The following is a 10,177-nucleotide window of genomic DNA, read 5'->3' on the forward strand; positions in this document are numbered from 1 at the left end:
TGAGAGGTTATCCAGTATATTTGAAACAACTTTGCTATTTGTACATTTAATTGATTGTAACATTTGGTGGGGGAGACCCAGAATTACATACAGGGCAAACTAAGCAAATATAACTAGAGGTTAAACAAAATGTTACATGAGAAGATAATTATAATAACATTACTTAACTCAAGACAGAACTGTATTTACATAGGTATAAAATGCAAACATGAACTATTTACTAATCAAAACTGGTGTAGTAGTTACTAAGAGGAAGAAGGAGGTGGCCTGGTTCAGAGATCTGAATCCACAACCTATGTAGCTGTTAACAATGATCATTGTCTAAAATTGCTAAATCAAAAAGTAGCAACATAAGCATATTTAGAAACATGAAGATATAAATAAGAGAAACAGCTGAAAGAACCAAAAGTGGCAGTCTGTCCTGTGGGAAGCATAACTTCTAGGGACAGCAGAGGACTGCTTTTTAAAATACAATTAGATTTTTTAAATTTACCTTGTAATCTAATTTGATATAATCATATTTTTTAAAAGTTAGAGATTTCGGTTTCCTATGTCTTGGTTGTGGAGTAAAATAACCCAAAAGGAGAGAGAGAAAAAAAAGATATTTTATCTGAAAAATAAATACAAATGCAGTATATTCATTTCCCGAGTACCAAAGCATTAGTGGGTACTCATATAATCAAAGATGAGACTTAGATTTGGTCAGTGCTGCTGAGATTATGAGGCAAGAGTGACAGAAATTTATATATACATATATATATATATATATTAGATTAGATTATATATGTACATACATATATATTATACATACATTTATATGTTATATATACATATATTTTTAAACATTTAAATATACGTATATATGTATATACACATATATATATATATATAATTGTTAGAGTATCTTGATATTTAGGGTTAGAGTTAAATTGTACTTGATTTTTTTTATAATGTTTTCTGAGTCACATTGATATTTATAGAATGATTTAGGATAATATCAAGTTTATTTAATGATGACTTGCTCTCTGTAATTTAATGTACAACTCGTGAAATGCTTTATGTTGTTATTTTTAGGATCTTAAAACATCAAGGGGTCTATTCGAAGAAATGAAGAAAGCAGCAAACAACAATGCTGTACAGGTAAATAACTTATTCCCAAGAAACTACATTGAATTAAAGTGCTATTTTATTTTAGGGTAGCTGTGATGCCATTATGTATGCTGTGTAAGAACTCTCTTTAAAATAATAATAGACTAATGCAAACAGAGCGTTTAGGAGTACATAATAGGCTGCTCTGTTAACAAAAAGGTTTCTAAAGATTATGTTAAGAAAGAAGAAACTTTTTTAATAAACCAATGACCTGGAAAAATTAATCCATTTTGATTAGTTGTTCTCAAAGTTTGGTTTAATTTCTTTCTAGTGACCCTTTGAAAACAATTGCAAAAAAAGGTGAGACAACATGGGGCACCTGGGTGGCTCAGATGGTTAAGCAGCTGCCTGTGGCTCAGGTCATGATCTCAGGGTCCTGGCATCTAGCCCCACATCAGGCTCCCAGCTCAAGGGGGAGTCTGCCTCTCCCTCTCCCTCTGCCTCTCCCCCTGCCTATGCTCTCTATGTCTCTGTCTCTGTCTCTCTCTCAAAGGAATAAATTTAAAAATCTTTAAAAAAAACTAAGGTGAGAAAACAGAATCTTTATTGTATCCAGTGAGGACAGTTGTACTCTGCAGCAGAAGTCTAGCTTCAGTTTTATTTTCTTCAGTTAGAAAATAAAATGTGTTTAAGATAAAATGTGATTTAAGATTTTGACTTGTTACTTCATATTTTAAGTTTTCTACCATGCTTTTTAAAGTTTTAACTGTATCTTTTTCTGTCCCTTCTGTTTTCAATAGAAATAAACCATTACCATATTTTTTTTTTCCTTCTAGGTGATTGAATGGGTATTAGAAAAGGCAAGCAAGAAATAACACAGAATCCTTCTCTTTGGACAGTTATAAATTGGCCAGAGCTATCATTTGGTACCTCCTTCCTTGGTTGACAATTATAAGCAAATTTCAAACTTTATTCAAAGAATAGATATTTCTAAAGAATTTCATAAATATCCAATGTTTATATAGTTTTGAGGGTGTTCAGTTAATGTGTTTTTTAATTGTATACTTATTTTATAATTTCACTATATTTTCATTTTTAAGGTTAATATTTTTATATATGTTTTTAAATTTTCACTCTTGGTTATTTAAAAATTTCCAATAAATGGAAAATATTATTTATTTTCTTCTTGGTAAATGTCTTTGTTGTTAGGCCTATTTAAATTACTGAATCTCAGGTAAGATTGCCAGTGGCTTTTCTCATGTGACCTCTCAGCATACTTAATTGGACAGTACCTGGTTTTAAAAATATTAGTAAAAAAATTCACACAGGTAGCCTTCTTCCCTCACCCCTGCCCCAGAGCCAGTACTGTTGGAGCTATCAGTGTTTATTTGGGATTAAAAATGAAGAAAGGTTAGAAATTGTGAAAATAAGATATAGTAAAAATTACTAAGTAGAGACTGCCAGAAAAATATGGAAAATGCAGAAAATAAAAAACAGAGTATAAACAAATTCCAACATTGCCTCAATGTATGTAACCACAGTTGATATATTTTTTAAAGATTTTATTTATTTATTGGCAGAGAGGGAACACAAGCAGGGGGAATGGTAGGCAGAGAGAGAGGGAGAAGCAGCCCAAAGTAGGTCTTGATCCCAGGACCTGGTCATGACCTGAGCCAAAGGCAGACACTTAACCAACTGAGCCACCCAGGCACTCCACCACATTAATATTTTTAAAATATATATGTGGGATGCCTGGGTGACTCAGTCAGTTAAACATTGCCTTCAGCTCAGGTCATGATCCTGGAGACACAGGATTGAGCTCTACATGGGGCTCCCTGCTCAGCAGGGAATCTGAGTCTCCCTCTGTGCCTCCTTCTGTTCATGCTTGTGCTTTCTCTCTCTCTCTCAAATAAATAAATAAAATCTTTAAAAATATATATAGGTATATATAATTATTTTTTTAAATATTTTTAAAGTAGGGGTGTACATGTGTGTACTCATTTGGGTATGTGTATTTATAGCCTACTTTTCACTTAACATTGTATCATGAATTTTATATCATGTATCATTTTAATTACTGCATAATACCAAGGAACCACAATTTGTTTAACCAATCCCCATTGTTGGATATATAGGCCCCATTTTTCTCTATTATAAATAAAACTGTAATGAATCTTCCAAATACATCACTGGTCATTTCCTTAGCATAACTTTTCAGGAGTGTAATTTGTGGGTTTTAAAATTAATGGTAATATCTCCAAATTGCCTTGCTGAGGAATTAGTTGGTACACCAACCAGCAGAGTCCCTGTTTCCTTTTTTGATGACTAAAAATAGTGAGATGAGCATTTTATTTAGAATATAATAACCCTTTCAGTTTAATAATAAGACATTACTTAAGGTTTTTTTTTTAAATAGGTAAGGACTTGAAAAAACATTTCACAAAAGAGGATATATGAATGGTAATAAACACATGAAAAAGATGTTCAATATCATCAGTCCTCAAGGGAAGGCAAATTTAAACTGATGAGGTGCCTCTAAACACCTACTAGAATGGATACAGTTTTAAAACTGATGATACCATGTCTTGGTGACTATGTGGAGCATTTGGAAATCTCATGCATTGCTGGTGGGGATTGAAAATACTATAATCATGTTGGAAAATACTTGACTTTCTTATAAAATTCAGCTTACACTTAGCATATGGCTCAGCCATTACCCTGTTTACTCAAGGTAAATTAAAACCTATGTTATACAAAAAAATTGAACCTAAATACTCATACCAGCTTAATTTTTTTTGTTATTTAAATTCAATTTAGTTAACATACTCTGTATTATTAGTTTCAGGAGTAGAATTTAGTGATTCATCAGTTGCATATAATACCCACTGCTCATTATATCACATGCCCTCCTTAATGCCCATCACCCAATTACCCCATGCCCCCAGCCACTTCCCCTCCAGCAACCCTCAGTTTGTTTCCTACAGTTCCTCCCTCTCTATCTTATTTTATTTTTCCTTCCCTTCCCCTATTTTCATCTCTTTTGTTTCTTAAATTCCACAAATGAGTGAAATCATATGGTATTTATCTTTCTCCGACTGACTTATTTCACTTAGCATAATACCCTCTATCTAGTTCCATCCACATCACTGCAAATGGCAAGATATCATTCTTTTTGATGGCTGAATAGTATTCTACTATATATATATGCCACATCTTCTTTATCTATTCATTTGTTGATGGACATCTGGGCTCTTCCCATATTTTGGCTTTTGTGGACATTGCTGCTATAAACATTGGAGGTGCATGTGCCCCTTTGAATCGCTATGTCTATATTCTTTGGACAAATACCTAGTGTAACTCCTGGGTCATGGGGTAGCTCAGTTTTTAACTTTTTGAGGAACCTCAAGAGTGCAGAGTGGCTGCACCCGTTTGCATTCCCACCAACAGTATAAAAGAGTTCCCCTTTCTCCATATTGTTGGAGAAATGTTGTTTCCTGACTTGCTGATGTTAGCCATTTGACCAGTGTGAGGTGGTATCTCACTGTGGCTTTGATTTGTATTTCCCTGATGCCAAGTGATGTTGAGCATTTTTTCATGTGTCTGTTGACCATTTACATGTCTTCTTTGGAGAAATGTCTGTTAATGTTTTCTGCTCATTTGTTGATTGGATTTTTTGTTTTTTTGAGTGTTGAGTTTGATAAATTCTTTATAGATTTTGGACACTAGCCCTTTATCTGATATGTCATTTGCAAATATTTTCTCCTATTCTGTATGCTGCCTTTTAGTTTTGTTGACTCTTTCCTTTCCTGTGCAAAAAGCTTTTTATCATGATGAAGTTCTATGTTCACTTGAAAAGAATGTGTATTCTGCTGCTTTAGGATGAAATGTTATGAATATATCTGTGAAGTCCATCTGGTCCAGTGTGTCATTCAAAGCCATTGTTTCCTTGTTGATCTTCTGCTTAGGTTATCTTTCCGTTGCTGTGAATGTGGTGTTAAAGTCCTCTACTATTATTGTATTATTATCAATGAATTTCTCTGTTGTTAATTGGTTTATATATTTGGCTGCTCCCAAGTTGGGGGCATAAATATTTGCAATCGTTAGATCTTCTTGTTGGATAGACCGCTTTGTTATGATATAGTGCCCTTCTTTATCTCTTATTAAAGTCTTTGGTTTAAAATCTAGTTTGTCTGATATAAGGATGACTACTCCAGCTTTCTTTTGATGTCCATTAGCATGATAAATGGTTCTCCACCCTTCACTTTCAATCTGGTTGTGTCTTTAAGTCTAAAACGAGTCTCTTGTAAGCATCATATCGATATGTCTTATTTTTTTTTTATCCATTACAATGACCCAGTGTCTTTTGATTGCAGCGTTTAGTCCATTTACATTCAGAGTAATTATGATAGATATGAATTTAGTGCCATTGTATTACCTGTAAAGTCATTGTTTCTGTATATTGTCTTTGTTCCTTTCTGGTCTTTGTTACTTTTGGGCTCTCTCTCCGCTCACAGGAACTCCTTTAATATTTCTTCCAGGTTGGTTGGTGTTCACAAATTCCTTTAGTTTTTTTTTTGTCCTAAAACACTTTTACCTCTCATTTTAGATTGTGAATGACAGCTTTGCTTGATAAAGTATTCTTGGCTGCATGTTTTTCTCATTTAGCATGTTGAATATATGATACCAGTCTTTCCCAGCCTGCCAGGTCTCTGTGGACAGGTCTGCTACCAACCTTATGGGTCAACCTTTATAGGTTAATGACCTCTTGTCCCGATTGCTTTCAGGATTTTCTCTTTGTTTCTGAAACTTGCAAGCTTCACTATTTGTGAATTTATTGATTTTGAAGGGGGTTCTCTGTGACCCCTGGACTTGAATGCCTGTTTCCTTCCCCAAATTAAGGAAGTTCTGAGCTATAATTTGTTCAAATAAACCTTCGACCCCTTTCTCCTGCTCCTCATCTTCTGGGACCCCTGTTATATGGATATTATTTCACTTTATGGAATTTCTGTGTTTTCTCAGTCTCCTTTAGTGATCTAATAGTTTTCTTTCTGTCTTCAGCTCCCTTATTTTCTATCATTTTATCTTCTATGTCACTGATTCACTCTTCTGTTTCATTCATCCTCATTTTATTATAGCCATCTACTTGGGGCTGCATATCAGTAATTGCATTTTTAATTTCAGCCTGACTAGATTTTAGTTCTTTTATTTCTATAGTAAGGGGTTGTCTAGTGTCTTTTGTGCTTTTTTGCAAGCCCAGCTAGTATCTTTATCATCGTTGTTTTAAATTCTAGCTCCAACATCTTATTTATATCCTTATTAATTAAATCCCTGGCAGTGAGTACTACTTCCTATTTTTTCTTTTGGGGTGAATTTCTTTATGTCCAGAAAAAAATAGAAGAAAGAGAGAGAAAAGACAAAAATAAAAACAATAACAGAAAAAAAAGTACAAAACAAACCATTAAAAACAAAAACAAAACAAAAACTACATCCTGGATGTGTTTTGGTCTGCTTGTTAGAAGAAACTAAATCCCAGTAAGAAAGAAAGAAAAACTTCCATATAATAAAATCATAAATATAAACAAATATAATACAATGAAAAGGGTTACAAAAAGAAAATAAAAATAAAACAATAAAAAATGTAACATATAAAAATTAAAAAAGGAACACCTGGGTGGTTGAGTGGTTGAGCATCTGCCTTTGGCTCAGGTCATGATCCCAAGGTCCTGGGATCGAGTCCCACATCAGGCTCCCCACCAAGAGCCTGCTTCTCCCTCTGCCTATGTCTCTGCCGCTCTCTCTGTGTCTTTCATGAATAAATAGAATCTTTTAAAAAATAATAAAAAATAAAGAATGGAAAAAGAATTAGAAAAATAATACTGAAAGAATAAAAGTACAAAGAATAGTATCTGTTTTCCCCAAGAGCTGAAGCTTTGCAGCCCTCTATGATCAGTAAACTTGGTGCGAGCTAATTGCTTATGCTGGTCTTCTGGAGGAAGGGCTGTTGCGCTGATTCTCAGTGGACTTGCCCTTGTTCAAATGTGCCTCCAGTGCTAGGGAGGCAGGGCCCAGGAAGGCAACTAGGTGGTGCTGTTTTGCTCCATGGAGGCTTTCAGCACTGATGGGCGGGAGGAATGTGGTGGTGTCCAGCTCCGTAGCCCTAGAGCTAAAAGCGCATGTCCCTCCACTCTTCAGTGAGCCCGCGCAGAAAAGCAGTCAATCACTCTTGTCTCACCGTTTCTGTCAGAACTCTGTTCACCCAGCCAATAACTGAGAGTTTTTATCTCAGGCACTTGACCGAGTTTCAAAACTCCAAATTTCAGGGACACCTAGGTGGCTCAGTCGATTAAGCTCCTACATTCTGCACAGGTCATGACCCTGGACTCCCAGGATTGAGGCCCACATGGGGCTCCCTGCTCAGTGGGGAGTCAGTTTCTCCCTCCATAATCCTCCCCCCACTCTCTCATTCTCTCTCTCTCAAATAGATAAACTTAAAAAAAAAAAAAAAAAAAAAAAGCTTAGAATGAGGTCCTTGTAGGAGGGAAAGAGGGAGTCACAGAGCCCAACCCCCTCAGCTGTGTTATGCAGAGATGGTATGTTTGGCAAAACCGTTGCCTGCAGAAACTGGAAAACAAGTTGTTCCTAATGAACTCATAGATTAGTCAGGTTGTTTCTAGGCAGAACTTTAAAAAAAAAAAAAGTGTCAGCAGGCCATTTGTTAACCTAGCTGAATGCAGTAAGATGCAGGAAAAGATAGATGAGCCAAAGAAGGAACTGTGGTTTTCTAGCATTTAGAAGAGATACTGAGGGCTTAGGACATTCTAAAAATAATGAAAAAAAATAAAAATAAAAATAAAAAAAATAAAAAAATAAAAATAATGGTTTCCCACTTCCAACATCTCCAATGGCAAAAGTTTCTCAAAGGAAAAAGGTCAAACTTAAGATATGGTTATATCAGTCCTTTATTAAGACCTCAGTGTCTCCTGATTTAAAAGTAGACCCTCTCAACTAGATAAAAGGGCTTTTAAGAATCTTAAGGGCGTTGTCCCATAGGCACTCTGACAACCAAAGTGGCAAGAGACCTGTCCTGAAAAAGAATTGTGGGTGTGGTTTTCATATAAGGGACTAGGCTAGAACTTGATACATAAAAAGCCTACAGCGTGTATTTTTGAGGTGTAATTCACACATCATAAAACTCACTCTGTGAAGTGGATAATTCAATGGGTTGAGTACATTCATAGAGTTGTACAACCATCACCACTGTCTAATTCCAGAACATTTTCTTCACCCCAAATAGAAATGCCCTATCTGCTAGGAGTCATTTCGTGTCCCTCCTCCCAGCCCCTGGCAAACACTAATCTAATCTACCTTACATGTCTACAGATCTGCCTCTCCTGGACATTTCATGTAAGTTGACTCATATACTTTATGGCCTTTTGTGTCTGGCTTCTTTTTCTTAGCAGGAGGTTTTCAAGGTCCATCTGTGTTGTAGCATTGCTTCATCCTGTTTGATAGCTGAATGTTTCATTGCGTGAACCAGCTACATCTTGTTTATCATCAACTAATGGACATCTGGGATGATGGCACTTTTTTGGCTATTGTGAATAATGCTGATATGGACATCTGTGTACAAGTGTTTCGCATGGACATATGTTTCCCATTATCTTGGGTATATGCCTAGGAGTAGAATTGCTGACTATGTGGTAACTCTGTATTTAAACTTTTTGTTTTCACTCCTTTTTTAAAGCAGCTGTACCATCTGACATTTCCACCAGTCATTAATACATTTAGGGTTCCAAATGCTCAACATCCTTCCCAATACTTGTAATTATTTGTCTTTTTGACAAATGATATGAAGCGTGTGAGGTAGTATCTCTTTGTGGTTTTGATTTGCATTTTCCAGATAACTGATGATGCTGAGCATCTTTCCATGTGCCTATTGCCCATTTACATATCTTCTTGGAAGAGCTGTCCACTCAATTCCTTTGATCTAATTTTAGTTGAATTAGTTGTCTTTTTATTGTTAAATTATAAAAGGTCTTTATATATTCTGGATTCAGTCCCTTATCAGATATATGGCTTACAGATATTTTCTCCCATTCTGTCAGTTTTCTTTTCACTTTATAGCTTTATCTGTTTAGGTCTGTAATCTATTTTGAGTTAATTTTTGTGAATGGTATGATTAGGTGCCAATGCTGTATTTGGAAAAGTCCAATTCCAGGGCCCTGAGAGTGAAGAAGAAAGGGGGTAAAGAGGTGGGGAAGGCAAGAAAGCAACAATATTCACTGGCCACTGCTTCATGAGGCCCAAAGAAACATAGCCAGGCCCCCAGGGCGGGTGTGCTCAGTCACAGGGAGTGTCTCAGGATACATGGTGTATGGAGAAACCATGTCTCCGGGAAGTTCACAAGAAGAAGGAGGAAGAGGATTATTTTCCTTCTTGGCTCCTTCCTATTATTATCTCCTGTTTGGCCCACAATTTAAACCCTGTCCAATTCTGGTCTGCTCAAACCACAATTAAACCCTGTCCAATTCTGGTCTGCTCAGGTCATAATGGCTGCTCAGTACACCAGTTCTTATGCCCTACAGTGCATGGCTTTTCATCCAAGTCTGGAATTGAAGACAAAACCCAGAAATTCAAGTATGCATCTCCTTAGCCTGGCTGCCTGGCAGCAGCCAGTGGGCAAGGAAGTTGGAGAGGCAGCATTTCTAAGCTAGCAGTGCGTTGGCTCTAAGTGGCAGAAACACTCAGGTCAAGCAGAGCCGGCTGTGGTGGTGCCTAAGGTTGGGTAAGCAGCTGAGAATCTAGAACACCAGACAATGGCATGGAGGGAATCTGAGGAGATGAACAGGATATGCCCAGTAGTAACAACCTATGCACATTCAGGATTTTTTTTTTTTAAATTGATACTCCCTAACTGTAAGGTAAAAAAGTTTTAGAAAAGGAAAGTAATGAAAATAAAATAATATGCATTTCAGTATGGGGATGCCGGGGTACAACCACAATAAAAGATAAAGTAGTTGAATATTTTTACTCAGATTCAGTGTGAATGAGGCACAGACAAAAGTAGTCCAGTGTTCTGTATCCATGA

At 36.1% G+C, this 10,177-nt stretch overlaps 1 protein-coding gene across 3 annotated transcripts in view; it reads left to right on the plus strand.

Annotated features, from left to right (window-relative positions):
• Window positions 1-2,267, plus strand: part of MTBP (MDM2 binding protein) — a 70,786-nt gene extending 68,519 nt beyond the window's left edge. For all 3 annotated transcript variants that reach the window (XM_077847084.1, XM_077847083.1, XM_077847085.1), the window contains 2 exons: window positions 1,075-1,140; window positions 1,926-2,267. In XM_077847084.1, coding sequence (XP_077703210.1) covers window positions 1,075-1,140; window positions 1,926-1,964 — 105 coding nt within the window. In that variant the 3' untranslated portion in view covers window positions 1,965-2,267. The remainder of the gene's footprint in view (window positions 1-1,074; window positions 1,141-1,925) is intronic.
• The last annotated feature ends 7,910 nt before the right edge of the window (window positions 2,268-10,177 follow it).

The sequence above is a fragment of the Canis aureus genome, chromosome 14, assembly GCF_053574225.1.
Source record: "Canis aureus isolate CA01 chromosome 14, VMU_Caureus_v.1.0, whole genome shotgun sequence".
NCBI classification, from domain to species: Eukaryota; Metazoa; Chordata; class Mammalia; order Carnivora; family Canidae; genus Canis; species Canis aureus.